The sequence below is a fragment of the Teleopsis dalmanni genome, chromosome 1, assembly GCF_002237135.1.
Source record: "Teleopsis dalmanni isolate 2A chromosome 1, ASM223713v2, whole genome shotgun sequence".
Lineage (NCBI taxonomy): Eukaryota > Metazoa > Arthropoda > Insecta > Diptera > Diopsidae > Teleopsis > Teleopsis dalmanni.
This window is the reverse complement of record NC_051846.1, coordinates 33,574,572-33,597,314: the sequence shown is the minus strand read 5'-3', so window position 1 is coordinate 33,597,314 and position 22,743 is coordinate 33,574,572. Positions and strand designations below refer to the sequence as shown.

General features: G+C 26.4%; 1 protein-coding gene across 2 annotated transcripts; it reads left to right on the top strand.

Annotated features, from left to right (window-relative positions):
- The first annotated feature begins 1,688 nt into the window (after positions 1-1,688).
- Positions 1,689-14,108, top strand: LOC119668306 (protein zer-1 homolog). Of its 2 annotated transcripts, none has more exons than XM_038077769.1 (11): positions 1,689-1,925; positions 4,870-5,209; positions 8,433-9,139; positions 9,200-9,277; positions 9,343-9,467; positions 9,535-9,706; positions 11,248-11,409; positions 11,497-11,658; positions 11,728-11,877; positions 13,496-13,741; positions 13,810-14,108. In XM_038077769.1, exons 2-11 carry the CDS (start codon positions 4,906-4,908, stop codon positions 13,969-13,971), a joined length of 2,268 nt encoding a protein of 755 aa, XP_037933697.1. In that variant the 5' UTR covers positions 1,689-1,925; positions 4,870-4,905; the 3' UTR covers positions 13,972-14,108. The 2 variants fall into 2 exon arrangements, with proteins under 2 accessions (XP_037933697.1, XP_037933696.1); XM_038077768.1 differs by lacking the exon at positions 1,689-1,925 and adding an exon at positions 2,579-2,787.
- Positions 14,109-22,743: the final 8,635 nt, after the last annotated feature.

Here is a 22,743-nt window from a genome sequence, read left to right as displayed (position 1 = left end):
CTATTTTGATTTAGCATGCTAAACTTGTAAACGTTTAACAAGTGCTTTCATATAAATGAGTTCATTATCAATAAATTAGCTCTTTTGAGCCGAAAAATGTCGAATGTAATATTTAAAAATAAATTCCGCAAAAGAGAAATGACGAAAGTTTGAAATATGTGTCATAAATTATATATGTAAAGTGTAAACAAACATCAGCTGAGCTGTAAATAAAGCCACTGAGAAAGTAAGCATTTAATAAAATATTTGTTTTTATTAATTGAATATGGAATTGATATAAAAAAAGTATATAAATTGATTTAATATGTCAGTTATATATTTAATTTTTTTGTGTGATGTTATATTAAGTGAAGTTTATAAAAGTTCTATCAGTTGCATAAATGAGCTCATTATAAAGTGAACGTTCACTCATTAATATAAATGAGCAAGTGATTAAATGAAACAGTGTGAATGTGCTATGACTTATATCATGTTGCCACTGCAGCTCACACCACTTATGTTAATGAAATTAAGATTTGGTCATTTCCATTGATATAAGTTGATTTATGCATGTGTAATAGATTGTTTGCTAACATTCTATATATAAAACATATGACAAATATTTTTAATTTTATTCATTTCTCTTGTCGGAATATTATTTTTCGGTTTAAATCAGTTGATTTTTTTATAATGATTTCATATATATGAAAGAAATTTGTATGATAAATGATCATCATTAACGGCTGTAATAAGTAAAATTCCTTATATGACACAAATGAATATGTGTTATACGTTTAAGTTAAAAGGCACAAAAGCTTTTTGTATCAATGAATATTAAAATATAGTATAACATACGTTACAGGTGTTTGATAAAAATTATTTAACACTTCAACATATTAGTAATTTTGTTATTTTTTAAAATGATTCATAATATAGAAAATGACTAATAAAATATTTTACGAAGAATTGAGAAAAAACTTAATATAAAAAACACAAATTTCTACAGAATTTTCATACTGTAGATATTTTTTTTCATATAAAGTTTTATGGAAATTTTTTTGCCAACTTTAAGGACGTGTGCGAGTTAGGCTAAGGACGTGTGCGAGTTAGGCTAAGTTGATGCTAAACCAAATGTGCGTTTTTTTGGGATTTTTTGCACTGCACACATTTAGCCACTTATCACCAGCTATTGACACATCACTACATTATCGGCACAACTTAGAATTTCCCTCATTTAGAACCCAACTTAGGTCGTGTGCGAGTTAGGCTAAGTTGCGTTCTAATAGAGGGAAATTCTAAGTTGTGCCGATAATGTAGTGATGTGTCGATACGTGTTGATAAATGGCTAAATGTGTGCAGTGCAAAAAATCCCAAGAAAAGTCTCATTTGGTTTAGCATCAACTTAGCCTAACTCGCACACGACCTTAGCCTAACTCGCTCACGTCCTAAATTGATAAAAACTCAACTGATAATTAAATTCCACAGCAATCGATTTATATAAATTTTCTAACACTGAACATACCTCTTCAACCATATGATAGAGAAAATGTCAACAATGAAACGGAACAGTAGAGAATGGGCAACAAAAATTTCACCCATTACTTGATAAGTTTTTTTATTTGTTTGAAAATCGTAATAAATAAACAATATTTCATAATAGTTGAAAGAATTATTGAACGCCAAACAAATGAAAACATTATAAAAAACTAAATATATAAAAAATTTGCTATATAAAAGTATTTATAAGCGTATTTTTTGGTGTGAATTATTAACTCGATAGTGAAAAAAAAAGTTGCTGGAAAACAAAAACGTTGAGCAAATAAGGATAAAATTAAAAAATTCTATAATTTGTTTATAAACAGAAAAATAAACAATATTGAATATTTGACAATTTCAGTAAAAGAAATACAGCTACGCTGTAGGAGTAACACTTCTGCTGGGATAAAGTGAGTTATAATTGAAATAACAATAAAAGGATATACATTCTCTCTACAAGTAAAAGTTGTTTACTGTTGCAGTAATAATTAATAAACTATAAATCGAACAAACATGTATAATATTTTGCTAAGTTGTTGGCCTTGCCTTGATTGCTGAAGCAAGTTTTCAACTGTCCAAACGATTGCAAGCGCACACTGCTTTTTGCTTTTCTTGGTGCTTAGTAGTGCTTTTTGCTCTACTTCCCTTTATGCATTTATGTAAATTATTTTGTTTGCAAACATTTTGCGCTTGCAATTATAAATTATGAACAACTTATTGACTAATTGCATAAATAAAAGTGAATTAATTGCATTTCCTCATGGAAATAAACGTTTGAGGTGGAGTGCTCGTAGGTGTGTCAACAAAGGTTAAGTTTTGTTTGAGGTCTACGCAAACTTTTCAAGTGGAGCACAGATAATTCCTTTAAAAAATATGCTTTGACCTAATTTGTGATATATACAGCATTTTTTTATATTAAAATTTAATATATATGAGTTTAAAACAATTGTGTTCGAAACACGTTAACATTTTGTTAAAAATCATTTATATTTAATTTTAATTTAAAATTTAAAATTGATACAGTTTTTCTATTCAAAGCATAGTGGATTTCGTAAAATAAAAAATAAATAATAAATTTTATTTACAGTTCTGTTTTTAATGACGTAATTTAGATGATTTGAAAATTGCCACGCGCTGCGGAATTAATTTCTTTTTGTTTTCGATTAATTTTCTGTTAACATTTATATTTGTTCCATTGGATTCTATACTATAGAGAAGATTTGGAAGAAGACTAAATTAATAGAAGTGTTATTAACAAATGATAAAAAAATGGTAAATTATGTTATACCTTAACTTCAGATTCAGTTAACTATGGACCATAACAATACCTCTATAAAGACTATAAGAATACTCTGCAAAAAGCTATATAATATAAATATATTCCGTTAATAGGAGACTATAATAACACTTTATAAAAATCTGTCTAATATAAAGATATTCTTATGACAAAAGATTATAATTTTATACTAATACTATATAAATATAAAATATTGAAAATAACAAAAACTATGTGGCATCGAGTAAATATTTTGCAGCTAGTGATTACATGAATAAACGAAATGAATTTTTAAAGCAGTCATAATCCCACTTTTAAAAACTAATATGAATCATTATGACACTGAATTTTATTGATATTTATCAGTGATTTGTTACAACACGTTTCTATCCACATAGAGTGTACTATTGTCTTATCAAATCACTACATCACTACAGATACACCACCGAGATTATAATTATTATACATATGCGTTACTATCAATCTACAGTCATATACCATTTTTTTAAACACATATAGAATTGTTAAGTCAATGACTAAAAGTATAGGCTACATCAATATGATCTATCTTAATTATTACTACACTTTATTATCGAAATACAACCGTGCGCTAATCATGGAAAGATATACTCCATTGCAACCTTAGTGAATAAGAAATTATGAACACATCATCATTATCACTGTGTCACTATCAACCAAGGTTAGGTTAGGTTCAGATATTGGTATTATTGGCGTGCTGGCAGCATTTACACTCGGAGGCATGTATTACCTTTGTTATCCTTATTAAACCATTTGGTTTTCCAGATGAAGTTGAAGAGATCCGATGCTTTAGTTATCTCTATTTTAAGACAGTAAAACCCCAAGACATTGAAGTCGCCTTGTCTGCAGTCCTAGACAGAGACACAGGAAGAGACACCAACCAACCATGATTTATAAAATTACTACGTGTCATTATTGAACTTAAACTTTACGTTACTCATTCATTGTACGCTATATACAATTGCTATTTCAGACACAACACCAAAACTTACATATACTATTACGACTGTTTATTATAGCTCCAGAATTGAAACTCGTTTGTGAAAAAAAGTATAATTAGTAAATCAATGAATAAAGACTATAGACATATCAACAAATGTTATCTTTAGTATGACTTCAGATTCAATATTGATTTACAATCTAACGTTATTTGTTTAAAGATATGTATTTACTATACCAAGATCTATACCAGCTCAAGTCTTAAATAAGGACTATAAATACAATCATGGTTTATATTGATTATAATGATTTATATAAAATATTCACTATTTTGATATATACTATATGCGTCACTATTGATCTCAAACCATATGCGACTCATTACAATATATACCATTCCAAGCCCAGTGAATAAGAATTGCATATTTAATATAATGATTTATTTTTATTATTAGCACACGGTACTATTATTTTATACATGTAAATTATTCGTTCAAAGATATATACAGTGAATAAGAACTGCAGACAAACCGCGAAGAATTATCTTCTTTCAATTTTCTTATATAGTTTATAAATAATGTATTTGGATTTACCCAATGCTTAAGTTTTGTTTTATTAATTCAAGCAATATATAGTATTGACATATTATTCCTATCAAATACATATAATATACTCTAATTACCTTAAAAGGAATATAGCTGTACATTTAAAAAATGTGTATCTATATCTGGAAGACTTTTTGTAACTATATGAGTATCATCTATGTTATTCCTTAGATTCTTTTGTAGACACATATATTCGTAATTACATATAATTACAATTACATAAAGACCAACTGAATTGTAGTTTCATAAAGTTCATTGAATGATAAAAAGTCGGATATGAAAGCAGTTGGTCCTTATGATCCAACATATAAACGATGAAAATAGGAAGTTAACCAATTTTTACTTATGATCGATCAGCTTTAAACAACTTTTTGTACAAATTTTAATCAACTAAATAATATGTAATATATAATATGAATACAATATTATTATAATATATAATATATTTTTAATTAAATTATATACCATAATTATAACTTTTAATTAAAATTTCAGAAAGAGCCCAAGAACAAAATTGAAATATTCCTCGAGATGAGCGGGAAAGTTCGTTTAAAGGCGAATGGTATTCTTGATGAGGATCCCTTAACATTGCAAGAAATCGTCTATAAATATATATGCAAATATTTAGATGTAATTAGTTATCGCTCTGAGAAAGATCAAGTGCGCAGACTCTACGATGACATTGTTATACCAAATGATATATGCGATCGTTTACTTGATGCTTATCAACGTTTTAATCGACATATTGATGACAGCCTTGTTCATTTATTTGAAGATCCCAACCGCACATCTTTACAAATGGTCAACCTACGTAATAGCACTATAACCAGCAAAGGTAAATATTGTTAAATTATTATGTATATGTATAAATATTAAATATATAGTTGTTACAATGATTGTAGCAGTTTCACTGATCTTAAGTATTTAAGCATTTATATTTATTAGTATGTATATACAATATTATAATGGTATAGCAAAAACAGAATAGTTTGTTTATTTTTAATAGTTCATTTGTTTTATTGATAACAGTTTTCATATACATACATATATACGTATATATTTATATATATATAAATATTTTTTTAATATATACAAGTACTATTATATAGGCTTTATCGCGTTTTATTTGATGTGATTGAAGTCTTTGTGCTGAGATGAATGATCTGTTTGATATTATTAATCAATTTTAAGTTTTTGCTTTAATAAGTTTAATAATTATCGGATCACATGTTTTTAACGGCTATAGTTGAATATATGCAATAATTGAAAAAGTTTAACATTATTTTTTTATATTTTCTTAATGATTTATTAGAAATGTTGGAAATTATTTATTATTAAGAAACTGTTAGGAAAGGTGGTGTTTAGATAAAGTATCAATGAATAAAATTATGTGTAGATAAAAAAAATTTATAAAATAAAATAATAAACAATTAATAATATAAACTTTATGACAGTACACCGACTTATAGAGGAAGTTAGTAACTTTCTTCTTCCTACAAAAGAACATGGTAGCGTATTGTATTTGTAATACTTATCAATTTATTTCTCCTCATATTAGAAATAGGTTAGAAAGTGTTTGTCATTTGCTGTGCCATCGCTCAGCGCTCAAAATTGAGAAGATTTCATATAATCATTTTTGTTGCTCTCTAGTTCTAGTTCGTGAGATTATTACCAATATATTTTATTTTCGATTTTTATCGGTGCTGGTCTATGCAAAAGCCATGGACTATATATGGCTTATATGTCTTTATAATACATTTTGTGTTGAGAAACATACTTCTAGAGGATCTTACTCCGTTACAAGATATCTCGTTAAAGAGCAATTTAAACTTTTTAAACTGAGAACCTTTTTGTTGTTGTTGTAACCTGTGGGATCTGTAAGCAGATAATATGAAGGCATTATACAACGAATGCAGGCGAGAGGTGTGGTTTTAAGGGAATAGACGTGGATTGGGAATGGTTTGAACTTAATTTGAAACGAACGAAGGACGAAGAAACCTGGTCACTTAAAAGGGGTAGGTCCTTGAAGAAAACCTTTTTCAATGATTTTAAACTATTTGAACTTTGTACAGCATCATTATGTGTAAAAAAGCTTAAGTGGATAATTCAGATCTCGATCAAATATAATAAAGAAATAAAAAAAAAGCATTGTTGGCTAAAGAATATTTCATAGAATAGAATATAGAACAATATTATTGATGTTTTAATTTAAATATTTTGTTATAAACAGAATTTAAATTGTGTGTAAAAAAATATAATAGTTCGCTAAAGTTATTAAATAAATATATGATTCTAAAGAATTTCTGTTTTAATAATTAGTTATTTTTAAGGAAATCTATGTCGAAACAAAATTTTATAGAAAATAGTTGTTTCATTGTTGCTATTTTAACTCATATAAAGGACCTGCTGATCAGACATGTTAATGGGTCAAAAGATCGTACATATGATACGAATCGAATGGGTAGGAAAGGTGGTAAAAGAATTGTGTAGGAGATACAAAAAGTTTGTGCAACCAGTGAAAATATGCCAGTTTCAGGGGTGCTTAGGTTATTTTTTATATACCAAATTTCTATTTATAGATGACCAAATGCTGTTCACACCTTCCAGCAGTAATCCAACAACAGTTGTTTCGACTAGTTCGAAATATGCATTATTAATTTTTCTTTATTTGAAAGTATTCAGGTTTAATCGTTCGTTTATATTATACCAGTATCAGTTACTAGATTTTTATAAAATTGTTATTTTTACTTTATTGTTAATTGAAGTAAAGTGTATTAATTTGAGAGGTGATTACATGGTTCAATATATATATATATATATCAAAACTGATGAATACTTTGAATGTATAGAGCACCTTCAACTATTTTGGTAGTATCATAAAGATAAAGAACAGAATTGTTGAAGACGTCTGAATCCGTAAAGTTTAGGTCGAAGTTCGTAATCTTTGCCGTTCTCACCAATCGGATAAGGATTCCCATTTGCAACTTCACACCGACGAGACATAGAAGAGGGCACAATCAATTGATATAATACAAATTTTTGGAAATAAGACTTAATGGCAAATAATGATTGGTATTATTAATGTATTGGTATTATTAATTTGTGGAACCGAGAAGGGAATATTATTGGAGTGACATCACCCAAGAAAAAAAAAATGGTTTGATATAAGAGAATAGCAAAATATGACAGAATAAGAGCAGCTCTTTTACTTTGTAGTTCGATCTAAATGTTCGAAGGACGAAATTCAAACTTTTAAATTTATTGATTGAATTCAGTTTTGGATAAACATTATTATAAGGGTACATTGGGTTGAATTGGAGTGACAGTTCTGTGGTCCAGAACTCACTTGAGTATAAATAATGGCACGTTGTGATACAATGGATGAAAGAGTGTCCGAATGACAGACCTATATGACCACCTCGACCACCTCGATAGAAGTTCGAAGCATATAGTGTACGAATAGCATCTGTTTGAAAAAGGGATCAATATAATCTAATGATAGTAATATAATATAATGATAATATAATGTTTGAAAAAGGGATCAATATAATCAATGGAAACGAAATCAATATAATTGATTAAATAAAATTTATTATTTGAAGGAATTTAAATATCAATGCTACTGTTCTAAGTATAAATTCGTATATAAAAAATTAATTATTTAAATTAAAATACTATTTAAAAAAATTTTGATAGTCGTATATTAATCGTTATTTAACAATTTTTTATTTAAAATTTTTAAATCAAATATTAAAATAAAAAATAATTCCCTAATTGAAATACAACGATGGCTAAAAATATTTTATGTTTTATATTTCAACAAGTAAAATATACAATATTGTATTATTAATAGTAATATTATATTATTAATATTATATATAATATAATACAATATTGTATTTATATAATAATTATATATAATAATTATATTATAATGTTATACAATATTTAAAAATAGTTTTTATGTTTTTTTTTTTTGTATTAAAATTTAGTTGAATAATTATTATAAATATAAATATTTGTATATAAAATAATTTTTATTTTCATTTTTGTTTAAGGACTTGAAATTATAATGCGACACAAACTGTACTCATTGAGTATGTGGTATTGTGATGGCATAACAGCGCAATCCAATCATTTGCTGTCACGCTTTGGTGAAAATCTGAGATTTCTTGAGTTAGGCATTAGTTCACATCTATTGCAAGATGCTGAACCAAATGATGCCAAACCGAGTGAACCAATTGATTTTCAATTCAGTTGCCCGCATTTGAGAAAACTTGTGTTAAATAATGTGGTTATGCACCAACGTTTACAATTCGCACATCTAGTGGACTTAAATCATTTAGATCTGACATCGTGTACATTGGTTAATTTCTCATTGGATGCTTTAACATTTTTACCTCATCTGCATACACTTATACTTTTCAATGTCTGGCCAATTGCGAATCAATTGCATGCAATTTGCTGTCTGCATAATCTCCGCACTTTGGATATATCAATAAGCAGTTCAGGAAATGGACATGGGACTTATGATTTGCCCGACCAAATATTGGAAATGCTAATGGAGAATTTGCCTAATCTAACACATTTAGATATATCTGGTACGAATTTAGCTGGGAATGGAGTAGCGACTAAAGAGTCTAATATAAAGCACAATTCGGATATACCAGGGTTATCAACAAGGACACAAAAACCATTACAATTTTTAGGACTATATCATACAGCACATTGGGCATGTAAGAGACATGATATACCAGCTAAAGAGGTAAACATATATCAAAATATATAATTTTAATTTTTTATTAAACATTACAAAAACAATTAGATTGCTGGTGATGCGAATGAAAAACAAATACTAACAGCTGCGCGGTATTATTATGATAGACCAGTACTATTGACGAGGGTTTGTTAATATATTATTTAATATATTATAGGTGTTTTAATTAAATACTTTTTATTTTGATATAGGTGCTGAATGATCTTTACCATCTGTTTCGCTTTGAAAATTGTAAGGATATCCATACCGCACTTGATGTCGTTCTAACCGCAATGGATCGTCATTTAAAATTTAAACATATGCAAATATCTGGCAGGTACTGTTTAACATTTTGATCATCATCAAGTTTTGTTAAAATTATCATTTGATTTTAATAATTACAGTGCCACATTATTTTATATTGTCAAAGGCCGTGATCGTTCTAAGTTTGGAACACCTCTTCGAAATCATATAATAAGTACATTATTAAATGGTATGGAAACGCATATTGGGGATGACACAATGCTTAGAAATGGTTATTTAACATTAACACAGTTTCAAATGCCCAGTGATGTGGTAAGAATATAGGATTAAGAATATTAATTAAGGTTTGTGTTTCTTAATGTAAATTTTTGAAACTCTAATAAAAAGTTAAAATTGTTTGAAGACATCATAGTTACAATTATATGTAAATATATGTAAATTTGTATTATGAAAACATTCATAGGCTTGTCTGTCTGTCCGTATGTTTGTTACGTTCGAAACTATGTGATGAGTTTTTAAGGTAGATATATAAAATTAACCCTTTATACTCTTTGTACTCTGAATTTAAAATTTGTCGATATCTTCTCAAAAAGTTGATTATATCCTAAAGCTCTCATATTACTGATGAATTTTATCTAAAATTTCTTCATATTAATGTAGTTTTTTACAAATCTTATCATTTTGATCTAATCAGTTAAAATTTTGTAATAAATGCTATAACATATATATAAATAATACAAATATTCATAGCAAAAAGTATATCATGTTCTGATTTATTTTTTTATAATACCAAATACACTGATTCAGTTTTAATCTTTCATAATCTATATTTTTATTCGATCGGTTAAAATGTTGTAATAAGTGGTTTATAAACTAATATATATATACTTTTTTATACTTTTGTAATGAATATTTATGTATATATATTAGAGTTTCAAAAATTTACAAATTTATATAAATATTCATTACAAAAGTATATACAGTTCTAATTAATGTCATAAATGTAATAACAGAAATTGTATCATATGTAAAAATGTTTAAGAATTAATTTTCTAAGAGTTTGATTTACATATATGTATGTATGTATGTTGATTCTTTTTTTTCGAGTCAGCACAACTGGGCACTTTTACTCTTTGATAGCTGGGGGTACTACAGGGTCCCATCCATCTCATTGACTAATTTATGTATTCCTTATAAGCTACATAATTATTCATATTACTACTTAAAATTAAACTGTTTGCTTATATTTATTAAAATATAAATACTATATAAATTACTAGTTTATGTGAAAGGGTATTGATCTCTTTATCTTAAAATATAGCTGTCTTATTATTTAATCTTTCTAAAACATGATCCTTTATTTTAATGTAAATATGCTATGACATATATTTAAAGGATGAATAACTGTTAGGTACTGTAGCAGATTCTTAAAAATGCTTTCTTCGTTAAATGAGAACTGTCTCTAGCTTAGTTGAGGTTAGGCTATAGTTACTTTTAAATAAGTCAATTTCCAATGTGTTCTCATCTGTTTTATTGCCAAAATGCACACACTGATTTGAGTCTTATTAATTTATAGCTTCGTTTCAATTAAAATTGATTAAAAATTAATTAATAAAAAATAGTTATTTTTGTTTATTATTTAACTTTTTTCTGTATCGGGATATAACTATATCGATATTTAGCGTTAGTAGAAAAAGTTGCGCAAAGTAGCTGACTACTAAAATCTGTAGTCAAATTTGTGGGTCCAAGAAATTGAAATCGCATTATTTAATTTCTTATTATATACAAATTTTTATATTTTATATGTATATATTATATATATATATATATCTTATTATTTTTAATTTTTGCAGCTTTTTGAATACGAACGCTTGATAAAGATTTTATTATATGGAGTATCAAAGACAGAACAAGAAGGTTTCGTACAAAGGATAGCTATTTATTTATTAAATACGTTGGCATGCCAAGTTGATGGCAGACAGAAACTGTTTTTAGGTGAACTTGGAGTTGTAAATGTAAGTTTAAAATTTAAATGTTATTCGTATTTTTTTATTTTATATTATGCTTCATAAACTATTCATAAACTTATTAAATAATTATAGGTTATGTTAACTTTAATCAAGGATCGTTTAATACGTAAGGTATTTGATGATGTCATGGAAGTTGCATGGTCAACCATGTGGAATGTAACTGATGAGACTGCTATTAATTGTAGAAGATTTTTAGATGGACGTGGTATGGAATACTTTTTACGTTGTCTAAATGTAAGCAGTTGGTATATTTAAAATGTTATAACATATATTAATCATAAAAAAATAATTATTTATATATAGACTTTCCCTGATCACGAAGAATTACTTAGAAATATGATGGGCCTTTTAGGAAATGTAGCTGAAGTAAAATCACTGAGACCGAAATTAATGACGCAGGAGTTTATAAAAGTCTTCGCTTTTCTGTTAGACTCAATAAGTGATGGCATTGAAGTAAGTAAATGATTGACTTTTGTTGTTGTAAATGTAATTTAATAACAAATTTAGTTTTATCAATTTTTTTTTTTGTTTTTAAATATACTATAAATTAGTTTTAATTTATAACGTTAATAAATTATAAAAAAACTTTGTATATGTCTAATGATAAGAAATCTATTTTCTAATAGAGAGGAGGTTATGTTGAGAAAATTTTGAAAGTCAAAAATTTAATATTTTATTACTTGAATTTTGAATAGCTCACTTAATTAAGAATTTTTCGAATTAAATTACGAAATTAATTTTTCTTTGTTGCGGTTTTTATTTGCATTTTATCAATACGACAATAAATAAAATGTAGCAACTTTAGTACCACGACAATATATTTTGGAAATACTACTTAGCGTAACTCACCTTTAAGGGTATTATAGTAAGCCATAGTTGTCTTCGACTGTTTTTTAAACCTAACCTAACATTAAATTTTATTGTCATAATTTTATTTTAGTAGTTAAATATATATAAACTAATATATGTAATACTACATATAAATACTATTATATTTATAAAATATATAGAATATACATATTATATATTATAGAATAATATGTATTGCTTATTATATATTATTATACATATCTATATGCTACTATTTTTAAAATAGTAGTACTACTAAAATAAGAAAAAAATAGAAATGTTTTTAAAATAAAAAAATCATGTAGTGTCTAGAAAATAATTTAGTGTATTATAATAACAAGTTGATTTTAAGAATTTTAATGAATTTTTAAACTTATAAATAACTATCAAACCAAAGAGGTGACGTAATATATTCTATTAATTTACCTATAAGTAAACCGTAGCTCTCACCGTAGACCAAAATGTTTGTATCATTGAAGTTCGAAGACGTGTATTGAATAGAAAGTTTTTTTAAAAATAAATTTTTAAATCATGGTATTTAAATAATTAATTTCGTATAATATTTGGGCTTCAGTTCGTTAAATGTTCAATAAAAGTTGTTGATGGAATTATTATATAAAATTATTAATACTTATTAATTACATATAATTCGGTCTATCTCGTAAACAAACTTCTAGTAATCATTAAAATTAGTTAATCATAAACATTATTGGTAGGTTTTGAATTTATTTAAATTTATTAACGTATGTTAATTTCACTTAAGGTAGTTTTATATTGATTTTATTTTGTTTATTAAGCTATTAGCGTGTAGCAAAAGAGCTTTCACATTCGCCCTTTTTAAATTTTCCAATCAAAATTACTTATTCGTACCTCTTATTTGTTATTTGCACTAAGTGCAATATTAAAACGCTTCTGTCTATATTTTTTAAGAATCCATAAAAAAAAATAAGATATAAAATCGCCATTAAAGAAGTCATTTCGATATAAAAAAGATATAAAACTAATTAAATTTAATATAAGTTGTAAAAAAAAAAATAATATTATTAAACTATATAACCTATATTACATTAATAAGAATTTGTGTAAATATAAGTTAAATTATTTATTTTGTAAATTTAAAAAAATTAATATTTTTATCACAATTATAGAATAAAACCGTTTAATTTATTGTTAATTTTTTAATTATTTCAATAATTTTTATTAATATGTATTTCATCTATAGGTAAGCTATAATGCCGCTGGCGTTTTGGCGCATATTGCTTCGGATGGTCAAGAAGCATGGACTGTTGAATCACCCTCACGAAATGATGTACTGCAACGAATGGTGAAAGCTATTGAACGTTGGAATATTAAAAGTGAAAGAAACATAAATTATCGTAGTTTTGAACCGATTTTAGGATTAGTACGATGCTACGAAACACCAGAATGTCAACATTGGGCTGTTTGGGCATTAGCTAACTTAACACAGGTAAATAATTATTTTACATATACATATTATTTATTAATTAATATTAAAACTGAGCATTATTTATTTAGGTCTATCCCGAAAAATATTGTCAACTTGTCGAACAAGAAAATGGCATACAAATCCTAAATGAACTCATTAATCATCCAAGTCCTTATCATGAGATTAAAAAAATTGCATATATGGTTATCGAACAGTGCTCAAATCGACCGCAGCCAATGCTTGAGGGCTAAAAATTAACCTGTTATATTAAGTACATTTAGAAGTTTATTTAAAATAATTTTTGGTTTCTTAAAAATTTATTTTATTAAATTTTATTTTAATTTGGTTTTTGATATAGTAATATTATGCATGACAAATAACAACACAAATATTTATTTTTGTATTTAAGTAAAATTTCGAATATAAAAGTTGTATTTAAATCAATATAAGATAAATTTGAATTTGTGTTTGTTAACAGTTTTTGTTTATGTGTAAAAGTATCTATAGATTTTAAAATTTGTTAAGTCTGTTACTAATATTGCAAAACTATAAGAACAAATATCTTTATTTATATATATGTATGTATATATTTAAATAATAATATACATAGATATTTATATGTATATCTTCGTATTATACATGAATTTATAAATATCTGTACATATTATTATTATTATAATATATATTTATATATTTATGTAATAATTATTACATATATATTTGAAATAAATATATTTATACAAATAATATATAAATGTGTATATATGTGTATTATAATATATATGAATACATATTTAAAAATAACATGTATTATATACATATAATATATATAACATATATATAAATATAAAATATATAACTACACATGTATTTTTAAGAATTATTTCGCCTGACGAAAATAATAATCTTGTAATAATAATATGCTTGTTAGTTGCAGACCGACAAAATTTGAAAGCAAATTTAAAATTTGTTTATTGAAATTTAAATTTAAAATATATAATATTTTATTTATCTTAAATGATAATTAATTTAAAAATTATCTTATGTATATATAAAAATTAGTAACAGCAATTATGTGAAGGAATCCGTTATATTTGGCAACTTTTGAACTGGACTTCAGATTGCCTTTTTGAGATTAAAAACGCAGCTATCCTAAATATATTTCTCTCTCAAACAGATAAATTATTTGTAATTATTATTTTATTATTATTATTCTTTTAAAACTTGTAAATATTTATTTTTTTAAGTATTACTCTTTTTATTTAATTTTCAGTAGCCTCTTTAATTTATATTTAAATAATTTAATAATATATTAAACATTTATGTTTAAAAGAAAAGTTTGTTTTTATGAAGGAATGCAATACCAGCGACGATGGTATTGTGTTAATGTATAAGCAAACATAAAACGCAAATTGTTATTTATAAATAAAATGTAAAGTAATTATATAAAAATAAATTGAACTTTAATATATCATAGGAAAAATACAATACTTATTATTTGTACATGTAGTAGATTTGAGAATTATAAGTAATATTTTATTTATAATTGAGTATTAAATTAGTGATTAAGATTTGTTGGGTTTAAGTGGTTACCGGAACTACTAGCTTAATAAGCCTTTGAACATTGTTATTGTTGCCACATCCTGGCTACCAACTGAATGTTTATTTCTTTACATAGACAACACAGTAAAATCCGAACCGTTCGCTTTTATAACCACCAAAGTTGGATTGTGTTAATCCCTGGTAGCTGATTTCATATTTTCTCAAGAAAGTTTCTAACGTATTTATGAGTATTTCCTGTGCGCATGCTTTAAGTTGCATGCACAAGTTGTAAACAAATGCCATCCCCTCATTACTTATGGGACCAACAAACACCCCATTGTAAATGCAGCGGATTGTGGATTATTAATGCCGGTATTTATATGATCGAATTCCCTACTGAAGACATGTTGTGTTGATTGTTATTGGCATAACTGTCGTTGTAGCAACCCCACAAGATTGAAAGTAAACTTACACAACCCTTATCAACAACGAAATCATAACAAAGCAATTAGGGTGGCCAACAAATATACTGAAAATGCCGTCACTGTTTTAGTTTAAAGTTAATATTAAATATATAAAATTAAAAAACATATTTTAAATCCTATATATATATGTAAAACGAAAATATGGCGATAATGTTGATTTGACGATATACTATATATAAGTGATATTGTGTTCATTGTAATTTACATACAATTAACTCATATATATAACTTCACTTAATAATTGTAACGTTACTTGTGTTGATTTGGCCTAATTGGTCAATTACTTTCAATTAAAAATTATCACAATTAAAAATTAAACATTTTGAATTATATCACACTCATTTGTATTTTTTTTTTTAATATTCGATTTTAATCTAAAGTTGTCTTACTGAAGACGACAAAAGTAATTGACTAAATAGTCTAATATAACAAAATAATAATTTTGGCCATAAAATAAATTTTTAGATAAATTGTAAAAATAACGTTATAAGAATTAACTGGGTTTACATTTTGGAACTACTAACCTTTGACAACTAATGATGTTTTTGATTGATAAATCTAGATGCAATCTAGATTTACTCTCGATCTGTTAAATTTGTTGACCAATCGAACGTTTAAAAAGTAAAACAGCATTTTTAAAGGAGGTATGTGTTTGGAGGCATTTATATTTTTCATATACCATATACATACATTATGCATTATGTCGGATAAAATCATACTTTATCTGTAGTTATATAAAACAGTTTTTAATTTTAGTGTAATTTTGCTACTCTGGAGAAATATTTAGAGTATTATAAATGTAATCTTCAATGTTATACATTTTGCCCGAGACTTAGAATTGCCAATGAAAATTGCATTAAAAGTGAAATTAAGTATACGTTTATCAAGGTGGTTCTAAAACTCTTAAACCTCTGTATCCCTTTTGATTCTTTAGGATCGCCGGTACAACTTAATCTAAACTAACCTTAGTATACGTTGTCTTTGTGTTTTAATATGCTAATCAATGGTTTAACTATTAAACAAATTAATGTTACCAAATACTATAGATGATGGATATTAAGCGGTATCTGAAACAGTTGTAGTACGGTAAATCAAAATATTTATTTGATTAAAATTAAAATATATTTTTGGATTTGAAAATTTTCTCACTATTCATCCTTTTTTTTTAAATTCTAACACTTGCTGTCAAAAAACTATATACGGATCAATAAACCAAGAGATATTTTAAAGACGGCTAGTGTTGGATTTTTGGGGGTATCCTAAACAGTTATAATTTGATTGTATATTAAAAATAATTTTGGAGTTGACAATTTTCTCACTATTACCCTCTTTTCCGTTCGAAATAGATTTTCTGTCATAGAACAAAAATAATTTTTAATACAAAAATATTTAAAATAGTTTAAACATGATTTACTAATGTAGGCAACTTATATTGAAAATATCATACTATATACCAATTGCACGAATAAATTATATTTATTGAAATTATAAAGTAAATCCATTCACTAATTCATGTGAAATGAATTTATACTTAAAAATTCAGCTAACAGCACCAAAAAAAAAATATTCATATTCAGTGTTGTAACATTGCAGATGGTCTCCGAAGTAGACTGAAATATCTGTTAATAAAATATATTACATAAATTAGCAACTGTGATATTTTTTATTTAATCTTAACTTTGTTTTCTATATAAAATGAGTTATAATATAAAAATATAAAATAAATATAAAATAAAAATTAATTGCTAGCTGATTCTTATAAAATCAGGGAATAAAAATTGGAAAAAAATTTATATAAACCTTTTCAATGTTTAAAAGACAAAATAAAAATATTATTCGCATGGTCACCCTAATGAAAAGCCCAACAATAAATAATCCTTACTTTGCCTGCCCATTCATGCAATATCCTTTACAGTTAACATTTTGTTGTACGCCTGTCGGGTGGTGTCGTCGCTTCACACTTTCCTCATTCGAACTCATCAGTTTTTTATTTGACGTTTCGCCGGTGTTTTGTGTACTATTCTTATGTGATTCTTCTCTAAATAAATTACTTAATTTAAATATTATATAATAAATAATTAATTGAATAGTGTAAATAATAGATGTTTTTATTATTTCTTTAAGTGCAAAAACAATTTTAAAATGAATTCAATTAAAAAACATTTAAGTGAAGTTGTGCACGTGAAGTTGTTATGCAGCGAGGATAACGTGGCGGTTAATGCTGCACTTCCTTAGGTAAACATTTAAAGGCTTTAAGAGTAAAACTATATATTGTTATTTTATATTTAAATAAAAGTCATAAAGATATTATAGGACTTCTAAATTTGAGTTAATATATTAAAAATTGTATATAATATTTATAAAATGGATTATTCGTTAAAATAAAAAGCATAAAACAGAGTGAATGGTCGGTCATGCCATTTGGATTCTGCGCAATGTGCGAAGTTAGCTGGCTTTGTTATTGTTTATCCTTAAGGAGGTTAATTACTTTTTGAAAACATTATTAAAAGAAAGTCTTAACATTTAATAGATGAGTTGTAGAAGAATTTTTTACTTATAATATGTAAGAATATTTTAAACAAATGTTAAAAAAATATATGCCCTTATATTCACAATGGACAAACGATTCACATGACTTAAACATGTTCAATTGAAAAGAATTAGCTATGCCAAAATTCTTCATCACTTCCAATCACTATTCAAAAATGAAAATCTCAATACTCAATAATTCGAACGTCATTTCTATATGGATGTGTAACGTTTAGCAAAGCCTCAAACACTACTATTCGCTAGCTAGAAATTCCACAAAGCCAGGTTCTGAGAAGACTTTTCAAGGTACCTCAAGGTACATTAGGACAAATGACATCCTCAAGGTCCTCAAGATTGATCCGATTAAAAAATACATAAAGGATAGAGCTCTGAAATTCAGCGAAAACTGACGGGCTTACCAACATCGCGCTATCGAATCTCAGAATGGTTACAGGTTCCTCGGAGCGGTATGCAGATCTCAGATCAATTATTGCTTAAACTGATAATGTGATAAACAATAATCCAATCAAGTCTACGCCTTGATGGGGGTTATGAAGAAACCTCGCAGTTACTAGAGAGTAAAAGTGCCCAAGTGCACTGACTCAACTAGCCTCAATACAATAATATGCCTTTGTATTTAACTATGGTATTAACTGTCTGATGTTAAGACTGTGACCAATAATTTATTAAGGAATGTCAGTAGTAATAATTAAAGAAAGTAAGCATGGTGCTAATAACATGTTATTTATTAATATAACATAATAATTATTTTTATTTATATTTAAATAAGAATATAAATAAGAATATAGTGAATATTTCACTTAATACAAATTATTGTTTAATAGAGAGGTTTTGAATAGTAGTGAATTGCAACAACAAAACTTTTTATTTATTTTAATTTTCAAGACAGTCTTATATTCTGTGCATCCTAAAAAACAGATGCTATAACCTTACCAGACAACTGTAGCGCCTTTGCTTAACTTTCACCGATTGTGATGCACTTATGTGACTGCCATTTTGACTCTGGAGTGAAGAGATGGACCCATACATTCCCTAACTCTTCAAACCCTTTTTTGCTGGAGTATTGTATTCCATCCTAATGGCATTTAATCAATTCCAAAAAAAAAAATAAATAAATACTTACTGATAGTACATAGAAATCTGAATGTTTGACTATACAGCAGCAATGCAGTTGACCACTCCGCACTGAACATCTCCACAGATTTCTTTCATTACCATTTACTTCAATGTAAAACCATGATTTTGTTAGACTTTTATGGCTTCTACTGAAAAATTTTGATGTGCAGTTTTCACAATTCTTCGTATAATCAAGTTTGTCACCATTGAGAGAGTTCTTGAAAAATCGAAAGGTGAAGGGATTGTACGGTGGAAATTTAGTTGACACTTTACAATTTGTTAAAAAATTGTAATTTTTTTTTAAAAATACATATATATATATATTATTGTTCGTCAAGCAGAAGGTTTCTGAAATTCATGATATATTAAAAAAACATATGTTTTTCAAAGGTCGATTTGATTTAAAAGACCAACGAGCGATTGCATTACCCTGACGAAGAGGAAGAGTTTTGATTAAGGCATGACAACACCATTTGAACTGAATAATTGCTTTCATTTATCAATGCAAATAATGTAACAGAGAGTATGAAAATACAAGGTTTAGACGAAGTAGCGACCCCTTTCGATAATGTCAAGAGTTAGCGACGCTCTAATATGTTATTGCATTGGTTAATGCAATACTTATAGCACAAGTTACTGATATTATTTCTCAGATTTGCGGTATTTTAATTAAATGAACGTTTGTTTTAAGAATTTTCTGTGCGTCAGCAAAACCCTATAAAGAAACTTTTGCAATATATACAGCTAGATGAAGTCAACGTCTTTCTCAGTTACAGATAAAGCTGTTGCTAAAATTTTTACCGTGGTCTATGTGAATGACTTGTTTTTCATTATACATGCGTTCCATTATCTCAGTCAGTGAGGTATTTTTGGACACGCAGGTTTTCTAATGATGGAATTGTCTAGATCATATCACTAAATACCGGTAGAAGATAAAGATATTCCTGAACCTGCAATTACGAAGCTATTTGGAATATTTAAAACTTCGCACATAGTTTTTGGAATCACTTATTTTAATCAAGAATTTAATTAATTTAAAATAAATATGTTTCAACGATATTCACACATGGTGTCCTTTATGGGTTTTCATCCTGAGTAACATTTGTACGAATTTTTTTGGAATTTTGTTTAGAGTCACAAAAAAATTTCAAAATCATATTTATCTTCTATTTTTCCGCAATTTGGTATTTTTTATTTTTATTCCAAAGACTAATAAACGTTAATTACTAGATAATAACACAAACAACATTGCGCAACTAAGCTACTATGGTAGGTCCACACATTTTTATTTGAACAAGTACGCTGTAAGACTATGTGTTTTACTTCCGGTCTTTAAAATACATTAAAGAAATATCATTGAAGATATTTTTCTCATTCATTTGATTATATCTTCAAATATCACCATTTATTTGGTTCAATTTTTAAGATGTCTTTAAAAACGAATAAAAATTTTTTTATAAGGATAGTTTAAAGATTATCAAGAACACAAATATACGAGTACTTCAAGGATTTTGAGAAATAAGTCGTACATTACGAAAAGTTATGAAGCTGGTTTCAAGATTAAATAATCATAAATTGAATTTTTTAATATTTCAACATTAATTGAAATACTCGTATGAAGTTAAGATAATTTTTAATGTTAGGAAAGGTTTAGGAAAAATGATTTCTAATTTTTCACGACTAAAAAAAGACGTACGTATACAGTATCTTAAAATTATATATATATATATATATGTATATATATAAAAAAAATTAAAAGCAATAGTACGTCAATCTCATGCTATTTATTCTAAAAATTCATAAGTTATTTATTTTCTACAACATTTTCTCAAATCGATTTATAACCCCCATAAAAATAACAAAAATTATGTTTAAAATACAAAAGTCCTTACCAATCAATAAATGTGAAAACTACTACGTACTCCGTAACTAACAAATTTATATTCATAACAGTAAAAACATACCCCTTTCCTTTGGAGTAGGTATTTCCTTGAAATTATTATGTACTTGTAGGTACTTGTTTACTGGTTGCGTGACAATAGATCAATAACCTTTCCTTATGACATTAAGCTACTCCTCCTTAAGGAACGTGTTTTCGTGCTCTATTATTACTTCATGTAATTTATAAACATGAAAGGATATGAATGAAAGACTAATAAAAAACATATGAAAAAGGAAAAAATTGCTTTATTAAGGTAATAATTACAATGTCGCAAGTAATGGCTTTTCTTTATGTGTTCTTACAGAAGAACCTGCATGAGGTAGGAAATACATAGACCAATTAAATTATAAGACTTAGGTTTGAGGGCACATAAATTTCATATTATGGCGCTAGAATAAAAAATAATTATATTTTCTTTATATTCGTTATTAAATTTTTTTTATTGATACAACAGTACAATACTAGTATGAGTCTAGTATTGTTGAGAAAGACGAATATGATTTTAAATATTGGGAAGAAATTAGAAATTTAAATTAGTAAATTTAATATTAGAACTTAAGTAGAAAATATGGGTTCATATCATGTAGTATACTACTTCGTAGATTTTTTACGGTTTATATATTTAGAATGAATAAATTTTGTAATAAACTTAGAACCCTTTAATTCTCAAGTCCATCAAAAGTGCATAAAGTGTATATTTATAGAAATTGTTCTGGGTGTCCTTAGGTCTATATACTATGCAGAAGTTGCAAAATAACACAATTTTTAGCATTCAAAAAAAGTGTTGGGATAATGCATATAATGCTATGAAATTTTGTAATATTTTAAGGCTCTGGACATCATATCTTAAATTCTAGAAAGTATGGATATTAAACTATTAATATTAGTAACATTTTCATCTTATTTAAGATTAGATTCAGTTGAATTTATTGAAAAACCTTTAACAGTTTATAAATTGAGAACATCACACACTTAAATGTCTATGTCTACTCGTATATGTGTTTACCGCTAAGTCTCCGAACAAATCAAGGGTATTTGTATACATATTTCTGAGACCCAATTATTTTGTTACTATTCCAAATAATTGAATTTCTTTTAGTAGTTCAGAAGTAACTGCTCGGATACTTCTTTTTTTCATGTGAGTTTTCATTATAATTTAAATAATCATGAACGCGTCAAGCCAATACCCAATAATGGGCGCTTATTGACAATTAAGTATGTAAATACTTAGGTCGATTTCACTGTCATCACTTAAGTTTTAAAACTGACTTAAGTGTGACAGATTTGACATCAACAGACAACAAAGTTGATGATTGAAGCATGACTTAAATAAGTATTGAGATTTATGTTACTACTTAAAATCGACTCTTAATTTAGTTTATTAAAAT